The following is a 26,569-nucleotide window of genomic DNA, read 5'->3' on the forward strand; positions in this document are numbered from 1 at the left end:
CAATCTTAACCCAAAGTTCTGTCTGTGAGAGACAAAAGGGCTACAAACAAAGGAAAACTGTTAGGACCTCCCACAGGAGATCGATCTACACTGCAATCTACCCTGAGCAATGTTGTTTCACACCTATCAGTTTCCATGGGCCATATGTTTGTATGGGCCATTTGATTCACACCTTTACAGACACATATAGAGTTGATTAAATCTAATGCACACTAACCATGTAAATGCATCTGACTAAAGTTAACTGAAAATACACATAATCTTTCAAGATTTAGGTCTGGATTTCCAGGCTACAAAATTTTAGGAGTAGCAAAAAAATAATTAATTTACTTTAAAATGGCAGACAAACAAAATGATGGAAAATGAAAAAGTGACATATTCAGAATCGGCACAAGCAAAGGAATATAATGACAGAGAAAACATAATTTGGACAATGTTTTCAAGAGTTCTAAGCGTTTTTGCAAAAATCCTTATAGCTCTGTAACACTAGGTGGCGCTGAGTTCTTCTCAAGTACCTTCAGGACATGCTGTCGATGACCACATTTTGTGCCGATATATCAAATAGTTTAAAAGATATTGCAATGTATGACAAATTTCAACATCGCAGACCATGGCTCGTTCCTGGCAAAATCGGTATCCACAGATTCGGCATTAAACAAGGACTGATTTTCTGACAAACTGTTCAGATTGTGATGAGCAAAACTTGCCGATGTCATGACGCTGCATGGACCCTCAGATCATGGCTCTAATGAAGCACACCGAGTTTGGTTTCCATAGATCAAAGTTTGGCCGATATACAGCACCTAATCTCATTTTGGGTCGCCATTGTTAACTTCACATCAGAACTTTTGAACAAAAATTTAGAACTAACTTCTGGTCAGTCATTTCTGTGCGACTCGGTCCAAAGATTGAAATTTAAAGGAAGAGTAGTGAAGATTCTGTACTTTTCAAAATGGCCACTTCTGTAATGGCCGGAGTCTTCATGTAAGATGTCGAATGTGATCAGCATGATGAGAGGAACCAGGTGTACCAAGTTAATTTTTCTAGAACAAAGTGTTCAAAAGTTTTAACCAGTGAAAAGTGCATTTTTGAACTGGTGGTGGCGCTAGTTGGTCCTAGAGACCCCAAAGTTGGACAGATTACTATTCATTACCATCATAAGTGTAAATTGTTCTATGTACCAGTGTCCCCATAGACTCCCATGAGAGAGGAATAATAATAAAGATTAAGAAGAATACTACTAACAGAAGATACAATAGGAGCTACAGCCACTTCAGCCTTTCAGACAGCAAAGAAAGATTTTCAGACTGTCTGGTCGACAGTTTGACAATGATTTACTGGTTTTGTGGAAATTCAACATTGTGTTCAGTTATTTACGAGAGGCTGTTGCGTGATTTACGGTGGTCTGGCGTTGGTCATGTCTTGAGATGTGAACCACTGACAGAACCTGCCTAAAACTGAAGTACTTTCAATGCCTGTACTTTCTAAACCTCTATGAAATACTCCATGCAAACAGACACTAAAGCACTTCATGCAAAGCAAAGTGTACATTTTTTTAATAAATTATGACGTGTACAAAGTAAAAAGTAGATGAATTAACAGGACATACGCTACCTTTTAAAAGTTTGGGGACTTTTTCAGCATCATTACTCCAGTCTTCAGTGTCACATGATCCTTCAGAAATCACTATAATATGATGATTTGCTGCTCAAGAAACATTTCTGATTATTATCAATGTTGTAAAAACAGTTGTGCTGTGTAATATTTTTCTGGAAACCATGATACTTTTTCTCAGGATTCTTTGATGAATAGAAGGTTCAAAAGAGCAGCATTTATTTGAAATAGAAATCGTCTTTTTTAATCAATTTAAAGCATCCTTTCTGAAAAAAGGTATTCATTTTTTTAGACTTAAAAGGTATAGGGTTCACTGACAGTAAAAAAAAAAGTATGAACTACAGTGTAATTTACAGTGAACAACTAATATATTCAGCAAGACAATACAATATACTTAAATAGTTGTTTAACATAATACAGGCAATATTTATTACACGGAAAAAATCTTTGATAACATATGAGTGTTTTAAAGGATGCAGTAAGACAAATGACAGAGAGACTGAGGATTTTCCAAAGGAAAGAGTGAATCATGACTTAAAATAAGTAGAGGTTAAACGCAGCTCAACCATAATCCTCTCTGCCTTTAAAAAGTCTTCTGCAAGCTATAAAAAAGATCCTTTCCGGTAAACTCTGTGTTATTATGCTTTAGCAAAGTGTTGTTGTTTATAGGATAATACACTTATTAGGCCTACTAGCTCTGTTTTTGCTAATACATTTGGGTGTCAAAAATGTTGCTAAAGAACAAAAATGTGCCACTGGATTTCTATCCCTCACACAAACACGCACAGTTTTTGGACCTTGCTTCAATATAAACATTTTTAGCCAAGACCCCCGTCCGGGCACAAGCTGTAAGACCTCCTCCATTACAGCTCAAGAAGACACTGAAGTGTGTCCAGAGAAAACAGTCCACACACCACACACAAACACACTCCCATCCCTTTCCTACTGGGACGACACGCTCAGAGTCGACAGAGACCGGATACAGGCACACACTCGTACACACAACCCCCACTGACTAAATAAACAGGACTTGATACACTTACAATAATGGATTTCCCTGTGAAATGTGAAGATTTCTTTAATGCTTAGTTGATTGATTATATTCTCATTATTCTAAAATGATGCATAAATGCACTGACAGTTTCCTTCCACATCTTCCAAACACACAGCAGTCTGCTCTTTTAAAGCGAAGTTACTCTATGATCTACACACCGCGGAATAATTCAATGCAACCGTGCTCACACACTTTTTAAATGGCTTTGGTTCTGGAAGTTTTTTCCCATTATTATTATTATTTTTTCCATAGGGATATTTAAAAAGTCTTTGTTTTATACTGTATAAACTTTGATTTAAAGCAAACAAAGTATATGAAAATACTACAAAAAGACAAAGGTATAAGATAGTGTAGTTAACAGCTGAGGAAAGAACAACAATAAAAAACGATGGAGAAATGTAAAACTATTGATTTAAAGATGGTGATTGTGTATAAATCACATATTTTAAGTTGTCTGCTTGCAGGAGCCGCCACTGGCATGTCACGTGACCTGCCAGTGGCTGGCTGGCAGCTGCCAGTCGTGATCATGGCCATTTGACTGGTTTAATTGGGATAACCTCCCCAAAACATCAATCATACTAAAGAATAGATGGATGAGATTATATTCATAATAAGAAAACAATGTATCTCCTTACAGCGAGAGTGACAGACAACACGTTATACTCGCAGTTCAACCGCGGCTGACTGGATTGAGCATCCAGCAAAGCGTCAGTAAGCTGCCAGTCTAATCACGGCCATTTGACTGGTTTAATTGGGATACAATTCTCTAAAACTCCAATCATGCAAAAGAACATAATCATATCAACAGATGCATAATAAATGAGCTAGAGAGGGAGGAACACAAAAGACAAAAACTACCAAAAATCAATGGTTTCTGAAACTTGCCAAAGGCAGACTGCCAGACAGGTCACATGACATGCCAGTGGCGGCTCCTGCCAGCCAGCTCAAGATTGAACCCCTACTGGTGTAAACTCTCATTTGCAGTGCTTCATGTGGGTAGTCAGTTACAAGAGTTTTCATGTATGATTTAACTTACAGAGATGGAGCTGTGTGTCACCTGAAGGTTTTACATCCACTCACTGTCTTCCACTGGAGCTGTTGTCGTCAGTTTTGTGGTCTTCGAGCGAGGAGCGACTCAAATGCTCCGCTTTCCATTGTCAGTAAACACTATCCTGTCTTTCTGCAAGTTAAATCCTTCCGCCAGAAAATGGCGCCAAGTGAGTTATTGAATCATTCACTCAGCCGATTCGTTCAAAAACACTGATTCATTAAAGAACGAAACACCACTACGAATCATGCCGCTGTGGCTTCATTTGGACTTTCGGTGGCGCGCAAAAAATAGACAAAGTAACATGCCGATATTATGCCTAAAATATAAGTTAGTCTACTTAATAACTTGTATTGAACTGTTAAGAGTAATCACACTCTTTTTACTCTAAAAGTGTGCCGTTAGTCTGAATATAACATTTATATGGCATCACAAACAATGCAGGGCTTTATATAGCATATAGTTTGATCAAATACTCTTTTTTATCCCTTAATTCAATAGCATAGAATGTACAGTAATTGCAGTTCCCACCCAAACTGTTTCAATACAATTATGTGACAGGCAACCGCAGAGATGGCTTAAGTGAGGCTTGCTGTCAGCGGGGGTTATTTAGTAGAAGTAGAGGCTGTGTGTGTTTAGAGAGGGGGTATTTAGTGTGATTGTTGTCTGCAGCAGATTAGTGTGTGACAGCAGGGGTGTGTGTGCTGCCTCAAGCTTTACTGTCTTCACCCTGTAACATTTAAAGCATGCAAAGACTAATAACTACACTGTTTGTGGGTATTGTATAACATTTTCCACATCACGATTTTAATATGTATAAGAAGAATGTCTTTTAAATGCTGTGCATTTAGCTGGTGAAGCATTTTTTTTTAAATGAGCATGCACAAATCAATATTCCCTTGAAATGTATGTTCATCTACCTGAGCATCAGTTTTACTGCTTATTGACATTGTTGAGAAATAACATGACAAATGGAAAGGCAAAAACATATGATAACACTTTATTTTGATTGTCCACTTTAGACATTCTACTAACTATTAGTAACTTTGCTACTACATGTCAACTAGCAGTCATTAGAGTATCAGTAAACTGTCTGCTTAATATCTCCTAACACTTTATTTTGATGCTCCCCAACAGATACTGACTATAAGTAACTTTGAAAGTACTTGTCAACTTATTCTAGTAACCATAACATTTCGATTAGATTCTCATTTCCATTGGAATCTAATCAAGATGTTATTCTACTAACCACAACCCTAACATCTAGATTAGATTCTAATGGAAAGAACTCAGATAAAATAATAGGTTTAGGTTTGTCCAGGTGAATCCTAGGATTCGTATTTGATCCCATTTAGATGTTGCTGAGTTTTTCCCATGTGAAGAATGTGACTTCACTTCCTTTGTTTGTTTCTCAGTGTATATAAACCTGGATTTTTTCCTTTTACAAGGCCTCCTCCTCCTCTTCCTCCTCTCACTCCTTCTCGCTCGGTCCTGCATGTAACAAAATTTACCCCAGGCAATATATCCAACAGCTGAAAACGGAGAGGAGAGAAGCTGCCAAAGAGAATTCCAGTGCTGTGAGTCAGAAGAAGCAAAACACTCCTCCAACAGAACAAGACTTTCGGACCTACAGACGCTCCACCAATCACGAGGACCGGCTTCTTTTGACATCACAGATTACAGACACTTTCTTCATCTTATTTTGAGATTTCTGAATTTAGTGACTATTTTGTTAATACAAACATGTCACTTCTGTTCAGCTGAATGTTGTGCGAGATCTACTTTCGTTTTTTTTAGTCGCGCCGCCAAGGTCAAAGCCATTTTACTGCTGTGTTTGAGTCTAGTCTGTTTTCCACAGACATGGAAAAAATCTTTGCTGGATTGTCGTGAAGTGCTGACTACGCCAACAATGCTCTCTCTCTCGCCCTCTAACACACTAAACGAGTTAGATATAGAGCAGAAAATATTAAAAGCAGCTGGGAAAGACAACCATACTTGTACTCACTTCCATTTTTACACATTTTTCCTAGATCAGGGTTATTATAGTAAACTTAAACTAAAACCATAAAAAATGTTTGTTGCTTGAAATAAAATAAACGTAAACGTAAATAAAGTATTAAACATTTTAAACTTAAACTATTTTATTTCAGATAGTTGCTGAGGTAACATTTCTCATTTTAATTTAGTTTAACTTGATGTAGGCTACTAAAAGAACTAAAACTGAAATCAAAATGTATGAAAACTAGACAAAATTACAAAAACTTTACCTAAAAAAAGTTTTTGAAAACAGAAAACACTGTAAAAAGGCCTCAAAAATAGGGCACAATGTACTGTATAAATATGAAGGAATTTTCCATATTGTGGTTTTTTTTTCAGGTGTTTTACCTGCATTTTGAATTACGCATTGCATTGCGTTGTGTTTTAGGTTTTTTATTTTTACTTTGATTGAATATAAAATAAAAATTGTATCTCAAAGATATTAAAATAACATTGCCCTTTAAACATGTAGAATGAATTAATTGCAGGCAAAACCATGTTTGCAAATTGCAAGCAAATCCATATTTAGCTTTAGTCAGTCCACAATGTTCAAACTAATATTTATTATAACTTTTATGTTATGTGATGATGACACATTATTGCACAGGTAATAAACTACTGGTAAATTAATGTGGCTGTTTTTAGTGTTCGTTTTTTTCTCTCTTCAGCTAAAAACAAGTTTCCTGCCTTCCCCCTCTCTCTCCTCTTTGTGTTTCTGGCTCGGACGCTCTGAACAGCCCACTCAGATTAGAAACAGCTGGATCTTCTGGCCTGCACACAGCAGCAGAGCTCTGGGACAAGAGACAGGCGTTAAGCCCCGCCCATGGGAGGAGCTTATACTGCAGGGGGCGGAGACATCAAACACCCCTCAGTTCATCACCCATCGTTTGCTGTGTTTAGCCAAATACTACGCACAAATGATGATGGCCGCAATTGTAAACAGCTGTGTCATTTGAGCTACACGTGCACGGTCTCCTCTTTTGCATTAGACCTTTTATATAGAAATAGTAACATTGTAAAGCCTGCATATGAAAATCTTTTTTTATTTTTTATGTTTATTGAACAAAATATATATATTTAAAAAATTTACATGATCTTTAGCTTGCATATGTGTTTTTGTTGTTAAACCAGCTTTGTATAGTATGATAAAGTGAAAAGAAGCTCAAACAGTAGAGCGTTGGTGCTTGCAACGCCAAGGTCATTCCCAGTTTGATTCCCAGGGAAAGCAAGAACTGATAAGAATGTAAATGTGTACCTTGAAATGCAATGTAAGTTGCTTTGGATAAATGCATAAATGTAAGCTCACACCAAAGGAGGAAAAAAACATAAATTTTATTGGGCCAAACTGAGCAAAATTGGGTTAAATCGCTGATAAATATAGCCAAAAAGTAAGATGAAATTCTAATAGCTTTATAACAGCATAACAGACTTACATAAACTGTGTAAGTATCAGTCATCAGACTCATCACTATATCTGCCGATGATACAGCAAAACCATTCAATTTTGTGTTTTTCTTTTCATAGTCAAGTTTTTGCCTAGTTTTGCTCCCATTCGTGTTGCATTAGCTATTGTGTATGTTGTCACTACAGTTGAAATCATCCATGAAATGCGTTGAGATTACGGGGTCCATTTCACCCATCTGGCTTCTAACTACTGTGTGTTTTGGTTCTCTTAAGTGTTTTTGGTTGCAGTTCAAACAAAACCCATTTCCCCTGCATCTAAAACAAGTTCATTTCTGTCTATTCTGGACTCTTTGAAAATGTGTAATCCAAGCCCTGAAACATTTTCATAATTCTTAGCTGGACGACGCTGGGAGTGCTTCATTTGATCAACAGGCTTTTAATGATATTTGTATAAAAGACAAATGCAGTTGGCACTGCAGCTCTGAAAAATCAACCTTAATGAAAGCGTTGTTTCTATTCCTCATTTTTATGAACCTGACTTGCCTTAAACTCACTTTGGAGATTTATTTCATGGGAATATCAACCCATGCGTACAGGAGTAGAGCCGCATTTAGACTCGGACTCTGAATCACAGTGAGGCCATTCATACCCTCCTCCTCGACCCAAACACACACGTCTGTCAGGGGCAGTGTTATGCCGACCAATCTGTAAGGGAATCCCAGGGGAAATGTCCACTTAAATCAGGAAGTCTGAGGTTTCCCACAATTCCTTTGATTCCTGCTAGTGCACCAATATCCATGGGGATCAAGCCTGGGTTAGAGGAGTGTAAAGGTGGGAGGTCTGCTTGAAAACCAGGTAATGTGTCGATGTTGTTATCGGTACTCAGCTTTACAGATCTGATGTATCCTAATGCTTTTTAAAAGCTCCTTTGACAGTTTAAGCCTGATTTTTGTTATTGCATTGAGATTTTAACGTGAGTTGAATTAGAATACTGCGGGAATGACTTTTTTTAGTACGCTAAAACTCGAAAATGAGTTTGCATTTAGCACGTCCCAGTCAATGGGGTTTTAGTTAAAAGCTTGAAAAAAACCCCACAAAAACACATTTTCACCTTTTATTTTACAACATTAAAATACATCAGTAAAAGTCACCCATACTGTTTTCAAAGCTTTTGTCCTGAAAAGGAGGATGCTAACAAGTGTTTAAATGGGACTATAAACAGAGGTTGTCGGACATTAAACATCATCACAGTGAACATGTAAACTCATCTACTCGCTAGACGCTTTCACAGCCTCATTGTGTTTATAATCATGCTCTATTGCTATTATAACTCAAACTTTCAGGGAAAATGTTTTAAATAAAGACCGAAAGAGTTGTTGAAAGCTGGTGACATTGAAGTAGGTCATTTATAGCCTTTACATCTGACTCACTGATGACATCTGACAATACGGCCTAAAAATTCAAGTCTATCATGAGGAATATCATAAAAATCATAAACTTTTGTTGGTTACAGAGATTTTTTGTCTGGCAATAATTCACCTATTGTTGAGGGAACCAACATGATTCAAACTTCTGCAAAAATACACTCTATATTGTAGCATTTTAGGTGAAAAAAATAATAAAAATACATATTTTCTCTGAATGTATTGCTATTTATAGATTATGTCAAAAGGCAATATTATAGGTTTATACATAATATTAAAATCTTTAACTGATAATAGGTTAAAGTATACTGACTAACCCCAAAGCAACAATTAAGGGCTGCTCTTCCATTTTTATAAATATTTCTTCTGTTTCCGTAGAAATATGTATTAGTTTTTATTTTAGTGCTTACGGTGCGTTCAAGTCCTCCTGGGAAGTTCGTATTTACGAGTTGGGAAGTCGTGTTTACAACGTCAGGTGCGTTCAAGTCACTTTGGTCCGAGCAAGATGCTCTTAATTAACTACACAAAAATACAGCGATGTTCTTCAGCTGAATGTATTAACTGTATGTTTTTCATTCATTTATGAAGCCACTCTAAACTTTATCGTTACATGTTATAGTTATATTACAATAACTGAGGAGTCTTAGTTTCTACTCGGGATGGTTAGATGAGCACACAGATGATGAACAGTCTGACGCCAGGCGAGTGTGTGCTTTTGAAGGGTCCTTGATGAGGGAGTGACAGGTTCCTGTGATTGTGAACGAGTGGTGGAGCTGAAGGACCTGGTGCTGATGTTGTGCTGGCTCCATCCGAGACACATGACTTGAACGCACATGAACATTACCTGTTCGGTTCTGCTGTTAAACTGCAGCTTCATCACTGCTTCTTCAGCTTCGCCAGTCTCGCCGTCTCCTTTGCTTTCTTCCACTTGAGCTGTTTCTTGACAAGCATGAGGTCGATGTACACACGGTAGCTTAGGATGGTGGCGGCACAGAGAAGACCACCATGCAAAGCACCAGCGATACCACAGCTAAACATGTCCTGGCCTGTAATGCACAGAAAACAAGTTCAAATGCTCTGATCTTTAAATGGAATGTGGTGGAAAAAAAATATTTGTTGCTAAATATTGCATATTAGTAACTATAGCTATGCGCATTTATAATATATATATATGAAGACTTCAGATGCAAAAGCCTCTAAGTGCCATCTGAAATTTTCTTCTAAAAGGAGCATTTTTATCAAGCTCGTATATTTAGGTTCAGTAATTTCACTTTAATGACAATTAATAGGTCATTTTCATTGCCATTAAAGTGAAATAACTGAACATAAACATACAAGCTTGATAAAAATGATAATTTTAGAAGAAAATTTCAGATGGCACTTAGAGGCTTTTGCTTATATATATAAATCTGTGTGTATAATAATATAAATTTTAACCAATATCAATATAATATAAAATAATTATTAATATTAATTTTATTTTATTATTATTTATTTATTTTATATTTTATTTATTTTTGTATAAATTACCTTGAGACTAAAACTAACAATGAGCAATACATTTGTTGACTATTTATTAATCTTGGTTAAAGTTAGTTAATAACATACAACTGTTCATTGTTAGTTCATGTTAGCTCGGGTCCATTAAATAATATTAACAGATGCAGCTTTTGATTTTAATAATGTATTAGTAAAGGTTGAAATTAACATTAAGATTAAGGTAGCACTTTAATTTACAGTCCTGTTTCACATGTACATACTATATACATATTAATTACAATAACTGGGTAATAACTAGGTACTAGTCCTGAACTCACCCCTAAACCTGACCTTAACCCATGTAGTTACATTATATTAACCAGTACTTTCTTGGTAAATACACTGTAAGTACATTGAAAGTGCATGTGCTGTAAAATAAAGTGCAACCAAGATAAATAAATGCTTTAGGAGTATTTCTCATTGTTGATTCATGTTAAAGGGTTAGTTCACCCAAAAATGAAGATTCTGTCAGTAATTACTCTCCCTCATGTTGTTCCAACCCCGTAAGACTTTCGTTCATCTTCAGAACACAAATTAAGATATTTCTGATGAAATCTGAGAGCTGTCTCACTCCTCCATAGGCTGCTATGGGATCGAAACTTGTCGGCCCAGAAAGTTAGTAAAGACATCGTGAAAATAGTCCAAGTGACTACAGTGGCTCAACCTTAAGTTTATCAAGCGACGAGAATACTTTTTGTGCACAAAAAACAAACAAAAATAACGACTTTATTCAACTATTGAATTTTCCTCTGAGTGAGTTCACGTAGTGTAACAGCGCAGCGCTTCTGGGTTGTACGGAGGCTCACTATTGGCCGACGCTGGTCATGTGTGTGATGTACAACCCAGAAGCGCTGCGCTGTTACACTACGTGAACTCACTCAGAGGAACACAGAAGAAAATGTAAAGTAAAGAAAAAGTGTTCTCGTCGCTTGATAAACTTCAGGTTGAGCCACTGTAGTCACTATTTTCACGATGTCTTTCAATCCCATAGCGGCCTATGAAGGAGTGAGACAGCTCTCAGATTTCATCAGAAATATCTTAATTTGTGTTCTTAAGATGAATGAAAGTCTTTAAACGAAAGGAGAGTAATTACTGACAGAATTTTCATTTTTGGGTGAACTAACCCTTTAACTAGCATAGCTATCTAATGTTAACAAATGGAACCTAATAAAGTGTTTCATGCAAGTTTCTGTGCAGCCCCAGTTTGAAGACAGCGAAGAGCCGGAGGAGCACTGTACCTGACAAATAAAGGTTTTTGACGGGAGTATCACATCGATTTCGAGCCATGGCCTCTGAGTAGTAGCGGCCCAGGTTGTGATCAGCGGAGTATATGGCCCCTTGGTTACAGCCGAGGTAGTGTGTGTTTGTGAGAGGAGTTGCTGCCTCCTGATACACCAGCTGAGTCACACAGAGAGAGAGAGACAGTGTGATCATTCTGAACACTCAATCACGCTCACTTTCTGACTGCCCAGTCCAGGCTGCAGAATTATGCCCATCCAAATGTATAATAAGTACTGATTATTTTGCAGACACAGTACTTTATTCCTGTGATGGCAAAGCTGAATTTTCAGCCGCCAGACCTGTTCATTTCATGATGACTTGAACTCTATATACAGAGAGCTCAAGTCTAAATATAAACAAAGCTAAATATACAGTTCAGCTCAAGTCATCATGAAATCAAAATGAACAGGTTTGGCTGCTGAAAATCCAGCTTTGCCATCACAGGAATAAATTACATTTTAAATATATTAAAATAGGCAAAGTTCATTTACAATATTGCTATTTCTACTGTATTATTAAAGATACTTCTTTCAAAAACATTAAAAATCTTTTTTTTTTATGGAATATTTCAGTGGTTTATCTGTGCACATCATTCTTTTTTTTAAATTCATGTGCCCTTATAAGCTTTAACAGATTCAATAATCCAATCTTTTTCCGACCGAAAAAATCTATGTGTTCACACTATGAATCTTTAATACTAAGTGCCTCAAACTAAATCCTAAGTACACTCCAAGAAAAAAAGGTTCAATGTTCTATTTTGAAATTTTTAATGACCTTTTATCATTTATTTCTTTATCGTTTAAAGGGGTGGTTGATTATGAATTCACTTTTCTAACTTTAGTTAGTGTGTAATGTTGCTGTTTGAGCATAAACAACATATGCAAAGTTCAAAGCAAAGGAAGATATTTGCTTTTAAAGAAATTGCTTTTTAAGGACTACAACAAACGGCTGGTAGAGACTACACAACATTCCTCCCGGGTTAGTGACATCGCCAACCCTAAAATTTACATAAACCCCGCCCCCGGAACACGATTTATAAATTATCATGACAGAATATGCTAATCAATGACTAGAAGATAACTACACATAAGCTACATAAATTCATCAACTAACCATTCAGAAATGTCCTGTTGCTTCTACATGTTGTCACTTCTTCTTGAGTCTCTCCATCATTGTCTGAATCCGGTTTGAACATAAAATGCTAAAAGTTTTTTAAATTTTCAAGCTCTTGAAGCTCCGCCCCCTGTGCCGGGAGCAGCAGCTCATTTGCATTTAAAGGGACAGACACAAAACGGTGCGTTTTTGCTCACCCTCAAAAAGTGACAATTTTAACATGCTATATAAAAATATCTGTGGGGTATTTTGAGCTAAAACTTGGGGACATCAAAGACTTATTTTACATCTTGTGAAAAGGGCATTATATCCCCCCTTTAAAGATTCTTTTTACCCCTAAATGAAGAACGAAAAATAACTTTGCTTTGAGTATATGAGGGCCTTAAGTGGGTGTCCTTCGCTAGCAAAGCAACTGCCGTTGAGATGAATGGGAATGACTTTCTCCAGGTAATAATGAAAGTCATTCCCACTCTTCAGCAAGTCAATGAACGGGCTATGGGTGGTCATGAGACTAATGAAATGTTTTACAGAGATGTTGTTGATAAACACCAGCTACGATTCAATGCTCAACCCAGTAATTCAGTTATCAGTGTCTCAATGGTTAATGGATCCTTGTTGAGACTCTTCAGTCAACCTATGAATGACTAACTTGACTTACGTGACTCTGCACATTATACAGGATAGGACAAAAGTATTTTAACACTGAAAAGATTACACACTTCTCCTTTTGCACTCATTTTCCATGTTGAAATAACAGATTTCGAAGTACCTTTTCTCTGAGTTTCGGGAAGTGTTTGCAGGCCCAGTCAAAGAGATGGTTTGCAAATCTCATCTTATAGTTGAAATAATCGTCGCCTCTTTTCCTCACTCTACTGTCTTTCCACTCTTCAAACCATTCATAGTTGACCATGGTCAGGATCGTCATAGTTGACTTGCCTGGAAAAGTTAGAATATGGCATGACATTATTAACAGCACAACAGAATCATGATTTAAATTTGCATGATTATGCAGATACAAACGACAAACACGACCTTTATAAATGCAAAAGTATCTTGAAAAGTAACATTCTCAGCGAACATTAGCTGTCTGAATAATGACGTGTTTTTTCTTTATTTTAATATCGGACTCACACAGGGGATTAAAATCATACCTACACTATACTGTTCAAAAGTTTGAGGTCAGTATGAATTTTTTTAAAGAAGAAATTCATACTTTGTTTCTCTAAGGATGCAGTAAATTGATCAAAATTGACAGTAAAGACATTTATGATTTTACAAAAGATTCTATTTCAAATAAATGCTTTTATTTTGAACTTTCTATTCATTAAAGAATCCTGAAATAAAGTATCATGGTATTACACTGCAAAAAAGTATTTTCTAAACAATTATTGTTTTCTTGTTTTTCAGTAAAATGTCTAAACATCTCTAAATCATGAGAAAAAGGAAAATTAAATAAGTATTTTTTATAACATTTTGAAATCAAAATTAAGTGACTTATTAAGAGACACATTTTTTTCTTGTTTAATTAAGTATAGAAATAAATACATTTATTCAATAATGATGCATCAAATTAATCAGTAAAGACTTTTACAAACAATTTCTATTTAAAATAAATGCTGTTCTTTTGAACTTTCAATTCATCAAAGAATCCTGAACAAAATTGATCACGGTTTCAAACAGAAAATATGAAGCAGCACGACTGGTTTCAACATTGATAATAATCATAAATGTTTCTTGATCATCAAATCTTCATATCAGAATGATTTCTGAAGGATCATGTGACACTGAAGACTGGAGTAATGATGCTGAAAACGTCACAGGAATAAATTACATTTTAACATATATTATTCACATATACTTTAAATTACTATCTAAAAAAATCATTGGCCTTGACAAGTTGATGGCCAGTTAAGATGTTACCTGGGTGACGGATCTGTGATGTGGAGTCTTTGGCTGAGGGGAAAGTGAGGAGCATCATGGGAATGTTCTCTGGCGCCTCGTCTTTGCTCATCCCGAAGAACTCATCCATCCTACAGGTGAAAGTTGACTCTCAGTTTACTGCAGTCTCATGTTATATACTTTATGTGCTAATAGAAATATGGCTCTATCAGAAACCAACATGAGAGTTCAGGGATGTTTGGAAAGGACTGGAATTATGTTTTCCCACAGGCAGGAAGATAAGAATTGCTTGTTGGACTGAGAGCAGGAAACCTGTCCAGACAGAAGTGTGTCAGCAGGCCTGGAGAGATGGGACGTGTCCGAGAATGGTTTAGTCAACAGCACTACCTAGTGTTTGATACACGCAGCTGCAAGTGATTCATGTAGTCTGCCAATATATGCTTCATTTGCTTTTGAAAATGTGCACTTAATTGTATTGAATGCGCACTTGTAGTGTACTTCAAATCTTAAAAGTATATTTTAAAAAAACCTGTACTTGTAGATAATATAATATTAATGAAAAAAGGCCACCTAAGTGTACCTAAAGAGAGCACACTTTCTTAAAACACTTTTAAAAAGTGCACTTTGTAATAATGTCAAATTATTGACATCAATTACTGTAAATATATTTTCGCTAAGACTTCATTTCTAAAAATGTGTTACTATTTGAGTACCGTGTATATTTTATTTAAATACATGATATACAAGTTTAATATAAATTAAATAAAGTAGATATGTGACCCTGGACCACAAAACCAGTCACAAGAGTAAAATTTTTTAAATTGAGATTTATACATCATATGAAAGCTGAATAAAATACGCTTTCCATTGATGTTTGGTTTGTTAGGATATGACAATATTTGTACATCTGGAATCTGAGGGTGCAAAACAATCGAAACATTGAGAAAATCTCCTTTAAAGTTGTCCATTTATGTTCACGATTTTGATGCATCCACTCACAAAAATATATATTTTTTATATATTTACGGTAGGAAATGTATAAAATATCTTCATGGAACATGATCTTTACTTAATATCCTAATGATTTTTGGCATAAAAGTAAAAAATCTATAATTTTGTTAATTTTTCAATGTATTGTTGGCTATTGCCACAAATATACCCATGCGACATGTGACTGGTTTTGTGATCCAGGGTCACATATTAGTTTACCATAAATGTGTGTCACTGCAGTACACTAACCAAATTTTAAAGACAATTATGAAATTACATAAAAATATGTAGGCTACTAAAGTGCATCAAAAAAGTTCAACTAACTACATTTAATATAATTTTAAACTATACATTTTCATTGAATTATTCAATTTCTGAAAACATTACATTCAGTTCACATTTAAGTATATTCTTTTAATAATTTCCATAATATATACTCTTTTTTTAAGTGTACTTCAAGGGTTTACTTGACTTTCATAAATTTTTGACCCATTTGAATCATTGACCCATGATTTTGGTTTAGAGCAAAAAATGTTGTTATTGTTTTAGTTAGGAATAGTGATTACCAAATGCATAATATGATATATCATAATATAATATGATAAACAGGTTGTATTTCTTGCTTTTGGACTTAATTCATATATATATATATACACGGTATTATAATGCTAAAGTAGCTGTAGAGTATCTTTTTTTTTATACTGACATGCCATCCATGTCATTGGATTTGAAGAGCCAGATGCTGGTGGACACGATGTCTAACTCTTCCTCGGTCGCATCAAACCCTGAGAACAGGAGGAACGAGGCTTTACCGGGCCTCAACATATCCAGACGACTCTGAATCTCTGAAATATAAGAAAACAGTCAATCAAGAGCAGTTTTACACTAGATGATGTTGCATTAAAGCACACCGAATAATATCCACCTGGTTTGACTTGTATTTCCGGAGGTAAGAGCTTCTGGAAGGTGTTGAAAATCCCACAGTTGGAAATGATAACAGGAGCCCGCACTTCCACATGCTCATCGCCTTTCCTCACTGCCACTCCTGTCAATCAAACCGCATTAAATACATACTTTACATAAATGCTAAATTAGAAGAAACTGCATTTATGTATATGTACTCACCATACGCAGCTCCCTTCTTATCCACCAGGATTCGGCTGACAGGGGCGCGGACCAGCACACGGCCCCCATATTTCTCGATGACTTTAGTGATGTGGAATGGGATCTCACTGGCGCCCCCTTTAGGGTAGTACGCGCCCCGCTTGAAGTGGTGCAGCATCAGAGCATTGATCATACAGCTGGAGTCTTTAGGAGGAACACCTGGAGCAGAGATCGAAGAAACACTTCTCTAGGGCTGTGTTCCACATCCCCCTTTACACTCATTCACTATTCCCTACATTAGTCCACTTGAAGGAGTGAATGAAAACGAGTGAGTGAATTCGGACACTGAGTGTGCCGGAAGGGCTGCCGCTTTTGTGCTTGCTGTTTAATAATCATTTGAAACGTAGCAAACTGGCAGATCCAGTAGTAATGAAAAGATTTATCTCCAACTCTGTCATGGAAACTATCATGTATAAACCTTAATAAAACAATTAAAAAATCAACTAAAAAAGAATTTTATGATATTACGCTGTTGCCACATTGGACCAGCGGTTTGTAAGATGGACGGATGACTTCTGGTCAGACGTGGGAATTCATTCGGCGGGACCCTCACAGTGCATTATGGGTATTCTCTAGTGTGCATATGGAATTTATATTACAATTGTGATGTTTGCGAGTCAATTTAACCACGTTTCACGGTTAAAGGCATGTGCAAAGACATTTACCAGACGCTTTTATCTGAAAAAAATTATACACCACGATACATTTTTATCAGTTGCACGCTAAAAAAAATGTGGGTGTCGTCGTGAGTGCCATGCATTACTGTTTGAGCTTCGGGAAAGCACAATAAAAAAATGCATTACAATGCTGTTCAAAATATTCATAATTTGTGAATAAATATTTAAAAAATAGTTGTTATATATAGTCTTAAAAATTATGTTCTCACCTGATTTCTTATTCGTTTTTCATAGTGTGATTCTTTGTGAATTGTATTGAATCCACATCATACATATACAAATACACTGAATACATCATAACCAGACTTTAAACCTAATATGAACACTATTACTGCTGGCATATTTGCATATTGTTGTGTTTAGAGCACAACAATAATTAATGTGCAGAAATCCTCACCATAGAAGTAATATGAGAAGACCAAGTGCAAGTCCTGGTTGCTTGTCAGTCTGTTGTTGACGTCTGTGGCACTGGATTCTGATAGACGAAAGATGGATGAGCAGAAGTCAGCGATGCCACTTTTGATCAGAAAGAGAGCCAGCCACTGTGGAATCAGCTTTACGATGCCTAAAAGAGGAACCTGTCTGGCTGTGATCTGTGGACAATACAGAGGAAGAGTGAGCTTAAAGGTCAAGAGGGTACTATTTGTTTTATTTTACTTTTTTCTTTTCTTTTATGACAGGGAAAATGTGGAAGAATGATCACTTTAGACAAGTTCAGACAAGAACAAAAACAAAAAAACAAAAAAACAAAGATTAACTAAGTATTACATGAATGGCGCATAATAAACCTTATTATCAGGAATTTTAATTAGGTGACATAACTATTATCTTACTGGCATTTAATCACATAGTAGGATTTGCACTTCATCCGGTCAATGCAAAAACTGGCAGAGGCCCAGGCTTGGCTTGAGGCAAGCTCACAGTACACAACTTCTGGCCGGATTTTGCGGTCACAGACAGATTTCCAAGATCTACTACAAAACCCTAGCCTGGATGCCAGCTGAACTAAGCCCCGCCCACAACATTTGAGGTCGGGAAGTTCGGTCTGGACTTGATCCGCTGTGGAGCAACTATGCTCGAACCAGAGCTGTTCGGACCAATCAAATTGTCAGAAACATGCCCCATAATCACAGCCCAATGGAGCAGTATCAGACTCATATTCTGACTAGAATCTGAGTGTGACCACGTCAGGCTAACAAAACCCCTGGATCGCGGCCAAATCGATGATCTGAGACATTTAGGATCGTTAGAATTTTAGCTATTCCGATATATAATTCACATTTATTTGAAATCTTATTGCAGAACATTTCATTGTAGCTGAACACCATGAACAAAAACCAACAGGCTAAAGAATGCTTACACAAGGAACTTTTGCCTATGGTTTGAAAAATATCACAGCAAAAACAACTGGCCTAACTAAAATGAATTTCAAGCATTATTAAAGACGAGTTAAAGGAAAACTCCACCGTTTTTTGAAATAGGGCTTATTCACCATCTTTCCTACATTTAGATAGGTGGGCAAATGCATTTTTGTCTCAGTGCATGCATTGTTTTAGTTTGACAGGGTCGGCGCTAGCTTAGCTTAGCATAATGAATGTAATCCTTTGTTGCCAGCTAGCATGTCCTGAGTAAAAGTAATATTAAAAAAAAAAAAAAAACACCTAATTACTTCTTGTGGCCTGCGTATTCACAACGAGTACAAATAGTTAACACTAGGTGATTTCCTAGGCAGATATTGACATGGGACTATATTAGGGGGAAGCACAGGCGAAGCACTGCTACTTGGGCTCAGAGATATCACGCCCAAGTAGCAGTGCTTCGCCTGTGCTTCCCCCTAATATAGTCCTTAATATATAAGTCAATATCTGCCTAGGAAATCACCTAGTGTTAACTATTTGTACTTGTTGTGAATACGCAGGCCACAAGAAGTAATTAGGTGTTTTTTTTATTTTTTATATCACTTTTACTCAGGACATGCTAGCTGGCAACAAAGGATTCCATTCATTATGCTAAGCTAAGCTAGCGCTGACCCTGTCAAACTAAAACAATGCATGCACTGAGACAAAAATGCATTTGCCCACCTAGCTAAATGTAGGAAAGAAGGTGAATAAGCCCTATTTCAAAAAACGGTGGAGTGTTCCTTTAAAGTGACGGCAGCATGATTTTTCCTGCTACCGTCTCTATAATATCGTTAATCAAACAACAACAGACGAAGAGAAAATTCATTCGCTGTTCTTGCGTGAATATTTTTTGTAACTATATTTGTAATGCAAATTTTATTTATAAAGTGCAGAGTTAATTTACATTTGATTACAGTTTACAATTACAATACCTGAAAATCTTAAAACACTGTTTTGTCAATCATATCTTCGTTCAGTTACATTTTATTTGTGCGATTGCTAATTTTGTTTATTTGTTCTTTTTTAATCACTGAGGATTAAAGGAACACTCCACCGTTTTTTGAAATAGGGCTTATTCACCTTCTTTCCTACATTTAGATAGGTGGGCAAATGCATTTTTGTCTCAGTGCATGCATTGTTTTAGTTTGACAGGGTCAGCGCTAGCTTAGCTTAGCATAATGAATGGAATCCTTTGTTGCCAGCTAGCATGTCCTGAGTAAAAGTGATATAAAAAATAAAAAAAACACCTAATTACTTCTTGTGGCCTGCGTATTCACAACAAGTACAAATAGTTAACACTAGGTGATTTCCTAGGCAGATATTGACTTATATATTAAGGACTATATTAGGGGGAAGCACAGGCGAAGCACTGCTACTTGGGCGTGATATCTCTGAGCCCAAGTAGCAGTGCTTCGCCTGTGCTTCGCCTGTGCTTCCCCCTAATATAGTCCCATGTCAATATCTGCATAGGAAATCGCCTAGTGTTAATCTGCATCGCTATTTGTACTCGTTGTGAATACGCAGGCCACAAGAAGTAATTAGGTGGGTTTTTTTATTTTTATATTACTTTTACTCAGGACATGCTAGCTGGCAACAAAGGATTACATTCATTATGCTAAGCTAAGCTAGCGCCGACCCTGTCAAACTAAAACAATGCATGCACTGAGACAAAAATGCATTTGGCCACCTATCTAAATGTAGGAAAGAAGGTGAATAAGCCCTATTTCAAAAAACGGTGGAGTGTTCCTTTAAGAGCTGCACAGATCCGATATACTGTTACACATGCGTTTTCTTTGTCAACTGTTTACGTTCACTTAAGATATAACAAGCTGTTTACGAGGATATTTTGACATATTTTTGTTCGTTCAAGAGCAAAAAGGAGCGGAAGAGAACTCGGTTTAGTATCGCACACTATTCAGAATGAGAGGCGGCTTTCTGTGTGTGTGCTTTGGATGTGTGTGTAACACAGAAAACAGCGAGCGTGCTTGAATGGTTTAAAGTCCTATTAACGCACCTATTAATGCACACAATCAATAAGAGGAATCGAAATTCAAATTAGAATTTAAATTAGAATTGGAATCGATTTTCAATTCCCAACCCTATAGACATATGGAAGCTTGTTTCTGCCACGGAATAAAATTGCGACTTTTTATCTCACTTTTTTTCCCCCGGAATTGCCAGTGCCAGTCTCAAGCAGTCACAGACGCTGCAATGACATGCTGTTTGACATTATTACCATGTGATCTTGTACTGTGCGATGCAGCGACAAGGTGGACTCAATCACAGTGCAGACGGTATAAACCAAAACAAATTCGTAATCAAAAGGGACATTCACTCCATGTTGTAACTACCAGAATTACGAGATTACAACTTGTAAAAAAGTTCACGTCCCCGTAGAACTCGGAATAGCAACTTGTAAACTGGGAATTTTCTGAGAGCTCCGACTTGTACCATGTGACCACTGCAGATTCATACTGGCGTTGATAGTGCATTGATTGAACAGCTCAGAGTAGAATGTCACATGTTGTCATCTCGTAATTATGGTAATTAGGCTACAACATGGCGTGAACCCAGCAAAAATCTCTGTCTAATTTCTCGCATGAATTTATGCAAAATAGTTTTTTTTATATTCGCTGATGGTTGGGACTGCCTCTTAACCAAAGGTGTGAGTGTGAGCTTGCCTTTAGAAACATGAGATGATGGACGCTCTACCTTCATGATCTTAAAGAACTCCTCAATAGCTTTGACATCGTCGGGAAACTGCTTCTTCATGTTGCGCTCCATCTCAGTCTTGCCACTCACGATGGTGTAGTCTCTCTGTTTCTCTCCGTCTTCAATCACAATACTGTCAAAATGCTGCTTAAGCTCCACAAACTCCATCTGACCCTCAGTGATTTGATCGAAAGCGACCTTAAGCATAGCGTTTTCATGCAGCTGACCGAAGTAGTGAAGTCCTTTTACATGAAAAAACAAAACAAAACATTATTCACAAACATTGCTTTTACTTAACAATTCTAGATGTAAAAATCCCCCCTGGAAGTACAATTCAGTCAGTGATTTCAACTTTAGTAACAAAAATATGTTTAAGAAATACCCATACCCATAATCCTCAAGATTGATCCAACAGTCGCTGTTACTCTTAAATTTTCCATGAAATCAAATTTTTTTTATGGAATACTGCAGTATTAATTACAAATGATTCATCCGTGCACATCATTATTGTTTTGTTTTTTTAATTTGTGTGCCTCCTAAACTTAAGTCAAAATAATCTCTTCTCTGATGACGTTTTTACTGCCACAAGGGCGGCGCAACCTGTCACTCACACGAGATCCACCAATAGCAAACCACAACCATCCAAACAATTCCCCATGAACAAAATCAAGCCCCGCCCTACATTTTTTATTCGCGTTCTGTTGACGCCACACATGAACAGAAATATGAACTGAACATGGCTTATGCTCATCTTTAGTAGCTTCTCTGAAGGCATATTGAGTAAAACAGCTTTACACTTGACAAACGCATACAAAAGACCTGAACCGGAAGCGATGGAACCTGTTTGGAACCAGAATACGGAAGTTTGTAGCATATAATCATAATCCCCAAAGGGAGAAATAAATTTTAAAAAGTCACATTGGGATATAAATCGCAACACGTTTCAGATGATAATATTCCGGAAAATGTGATATTTTAATAATTAAAGATATTTTATTATTTATTTTATTATTCTCAATAACGTGATCACGTGTTGTAATTGAGGTCGGAGCTGGTTGTGTTAGTTCAGAACCTATAATCTTTATTAAAGTTTTTTTTCTTTTAATCCCTATATGGAAGTAAGGGATGGTCCATACCCACGTCAAACTCAAACCCCTTCTCAGTGAAAGTGTGACAGCAGCCTCCCGCCACGTCGTGCTGCTCCAGAACCAGGACTTTCTTCCCTGATTTGGCCATCGTGGCGGCAGCCGTCATTCCTCCGATCCCACTGCCTATTATAATTGCATCAAGATCCTTTGGAATCTTCTCCTTGGTGAATCCTAAAAATACATCCAGTAAGTAAATATACATGTACAGTTACAGTATGTATTGTAATCAACCAGAATGCCTCTTAACCCCGCAACAAGGCCTAGTGTTAAACACGACGTTTGCAAAATCACCACCAGGTGGCGCAAAGGGAAGGTTGGCGCCACTGTTCAGGAAGGCAGGAACTGTGACATTTTCAATTGCAAATGAGGCTAAAATAATGAAATAAATGACTGATAACAATAACAATAAACAACAACAGCAATAATATACCATTATAACATTTAATTTTGACTAATTATATATCAAATAAATGCTAAAGATTCCACTAATCTGACTACTGTTACTGTGACATATTACAGTGATGGAAGTGCTTGAGGTGTGCTTACTTTCTGCACTGTACTAGCCAGTATTTTAAGATATTAGCCTACATATTAAAGTGATATCCTATAACACATTTATTTGTCAATATGTGACAACATTATTTAATATACTTCAAAGCAACAGTGTTCATATCTTATGTAACACTTTACTGCACCAAGAACAAGAAACACAGTGACTGATCCAGGAAATTAATAGTCCAATCCTGATCTGGGTTAACTCCCAGCATTCAATGCTGTCAGTGGGTGAAGAGCCCTGATAAGGGGTTAACATGACCACAAAATATCACTGAATACATTATTATCTTTGTAAGCCCTAAAACACTTTAAATAAGAGTTTCTCTGAGTACTACAAGTGTTATCACAACTGGATAATCGAATTAAGATAAGGGTAAAGCCATTGACACGCATGTTAATTGTTTTATAATAGCATTATCAATGTTACATAATTAGATTATCTTAAGCAGTCTTTACATTCTGTGCCAGTATAAATGATCTGATAATACTTCTTTTTGTAAGGTAAAACAGGATTACTAACTCATGCTATTTCAAACACTTCTTTGGCACAAACAAAAACACACAATCAATCAATAAATATTAGTGCTTTAAAAGTTTTACTTTTAAAGCACTTAAAAAGTGCTATTAAAATTTCTGCTATTTAATTTATAAAAATTCAAATTAATTCAAATTTTATTAAAAAAGGTCCAATTAAAGTCATTGTTTTTTCATGCTTTAGTCAAAAAAAGTGCACTTATTTTGATGTGTTGACAAACATAGACAGCCAAAGCACTCTTGTAGTGTGTTAATTGATATAAATGTGCTAAAATGGATCTTTATAATTGCAAATATATGTAAATAAATGACATGCAATTCAAAAACGTTACATTCAGCTCACAATTAAGTATATTCTTTTAAAGTATTTTCATAAATACATACTCTTACAGTTTTTGTTCTACGGAAGAAAGTTATACAGATTTGGATTTATATGTTTACCATGAAATCTCCATTAAAAAGTGACAATTCTTGTTTATTATAAATGACTGCACATTAGTATTAAAAAATAAATAAATCACATGCCCTCGTAATCTTTAATCAAAAAGATTAACTTCCCCTTCATCTGGCAACTTTCTAATTTCTGATGATGTGCTTTAAAAAAAAAAATCTATATAAGCAATTTTGCAAAAACAATAGGGAAGATAAGATGATTGCAATTTCCGTTTCGTGAACTATAACACTTCACTTTGTTTCAATATTCCTGAGTTAACTAGGATGCTTATAATGTTTTAAACATGAACATTAATAAATGCATTCAGCAGAAAAGTGGTGATGTTACACTTGAAGATTAACTCTTAACTTTTCAAATGTTGCGGATTATCAAAACAGGCTTAAAACATTCTCAGGGCAAAGAAGCATTTAGCATGTCAGGTTGATGTCTGGTTATTCACCTTGTTTCAGCACTTTGTCTCTCTTTCTCTGGTCCAGCTCCATAGGTCCTGGTGGCCTCACTGACTCCACGGAGAACGGACCGGGCTTGATGAACAGGTACCAGTACGTTCCGCCAGCCCAAATCAGGACGCACACCAAAAAAAACAGCAGCCACATCATAAAAAAAATAAATCAATGTATCTACTCAAATCTTGAGTTTTCCTTTAAAAACATAAACTATTGCGCACAAGAAGGCTAGAGGAGTTTTAAGATGGAGATGTGAAGAAAATGAGAATAGAGCCTTCCTCAAGGACGTTTGCTGAGAGTGTTCTTTTATATGCAAGCAAGGAGCAAAGGTCTCAGCTATTTAGGTTGCAGTGGCGCAACATTTAAGTAGACTATCATACAAAATCAATCACGATAAGAGTGGTAATATTAAATAACAAGCTTTAGTCCACAAACAGATCCAAAGCAATCCTCTTTACATTTATGTTACTGACAATGAATGTTTACTTTGTTTCAGAGCCAATTATCCCAATAAGTATTTGCTCCACTTAAGCACATGATTTTTGTATTACATAACACAGACACACACTCAAAAACAAAAGAAAATGTTACATTTGACATTTATTTTTAAATCATTTTCAATGTTCAAGTTAAAAATCAATAGATGTTCTGCTGAAAATTAATGTTCTGTTAGATTATGTCCCACAACTCTGATAGGAACTCATATAAATCACATTGAAATGCGTCTCAAACAGCTCTAGTTCAGTAGTCAGGGCACTGGTCACATCGCTAGGCAGGTGATGAACATAATCTAGCTTACATTTATTATTTATTTACGGCTGGACCCAAATTACACAGTATACTGGTTCACAACCTAGGAAGGGAGCGGATTGAGACGCACCTATTGAAACCAGTCGTTATTGCAAAAATGGCTCAGAAAAGTGCAATAACTACTGGCTTTATTGTATGACCTGAAAAATTACATATTAAATACTTTTAAATACACATGAAATACGTACATATACAATGTCCTATTATCTGAGCAATAAGATATCATGAAAGTTGGATTTCTTTTGTAATCATTCATAGCCTACTCAAAAATATTAGTTGGGAGCAAAAAGTTGTTTTTCTGCCCAAATAAAGTGGAAATTAGGTATATTTACACAGACTGTTTAATGCTGCTCAGAGGTGGCATACATGCATTTACACAGCAATTTTAACTGTGTAATAAGGGCTGAGGTGGGTCAGTGCAGGCATAATGTAGTCTGGCTTTTATGCAGCATTGTCTATGCTAGTGTGTTCCTGAGTTGCAAAGTGTTGTGTTTTCAATTATTAAAGACTGCTTTTTCAATTAGATCCTCACCTCAACTCTTAATGGTCTGAATAAGGTGAGATTGTGTGATTTTGCTCAGTTACTCTATGTCAAGTCAAGTCACCTGGTATTCATGTAGCACTTTACACATGTAGATTGTTTCAAAGCAACAGGGAAAAACAGGAAAATAATGATTTAATGATGCAAGCAGTGTTAAGTGTTTCTGTAAAGCAGCTCTGAATGGAAAATGGTGTCATTGTTCAGTGTTAAATCAGTTCTATTCAATGACTGAGCAATATTCATCCAATACGAAATGAGTTTAATTCAGCTTTAAAGCAGCTCTGTAGAAAAATGTGGTCATCGTCAGCTCACTTCAGTTCTCATCCAATAGTGTCAGTACAGTTAAATGGTCACGCTGTGGTTGCAAACAAAGAAGGAAAAAAAAATACAAATTTGAGGGCTATATATATATATAGCTATATATACAGTGGGGAGAACAAGTATTTGATATACTGCCGATTTTGCAGGTTTTCCTACTTACAAAGCATGTAGAGGTCTGTAATTTTTATCATAGGTAGGCTACTCTTCAACTGTGAGTGACAGAATCTAAAACAAAAATCCAGAAAATCACATTGTATGATTTGCAAATAATTAATTTGCATTTTATTGCATGACATAAGTATTTGATCACCTACCAACCAGTAAGAATTCCGGCTCTCACAGACCTGTTCGTTTTTCTTTAAGAAGCCCTCCTGTGCTCCATTCATTACCTGTATTAACTGCAC

General features: G+C 36.3%; 1 protein-coding gene across 1 annotated transcript; it reads right to left on the reverse strand.

Annotated features, from left to right (window-relative positions):
• Window positions 1-8,258: 8,258 nt before the first annotated feature.
• On the reverse strand, window positions 8,259-24,771 carry LOC311305704 (inactive all-trans-retinol 13,14-reductase). Its single transcript, XM_084433513.1, has 11 exons — window positions 24,487-24,771; window positions 22,493-22,675; window positions 21,357-21,598; window positions 17,642-17,837; window positions 16,529-16,726; window positions 16,329-16,448; window positions 16,110-16,248; window positions 14,435-14,544; window positions 13,284-13,450; window positions 11,359-11,518; window positions 8,259-9,627 (listed from the first exon to the last, which is right to left on the reverse strand). Exons 1-11 carry the CDS (start codon window positions 24,644-24,646, stop codon window positions 9,458-9,460), a joined length of 1,845 nt encoding a protein of 614 aa, XP_084289639.1. The 5' UTR covers window positions 24,647-24,771; the 3' UTR covers window positions 8,259-9,457.
• Between the last annotated feature and the right edge of the window lie 1,798 nt (window positions 24,772-26,569).

Source organism: Rutilus rutilus (assembly GCF_951802725.1).
Source record: "Rutilus rutilus genome assembly, chromosome: 16".
Classification (NCBI taxonomy): Eukaryota; Metazoa; Chordata; class Actinopteri; order Cypriniformes; family Leuciscidae; genus Rutilus; species Rutilus rutilus.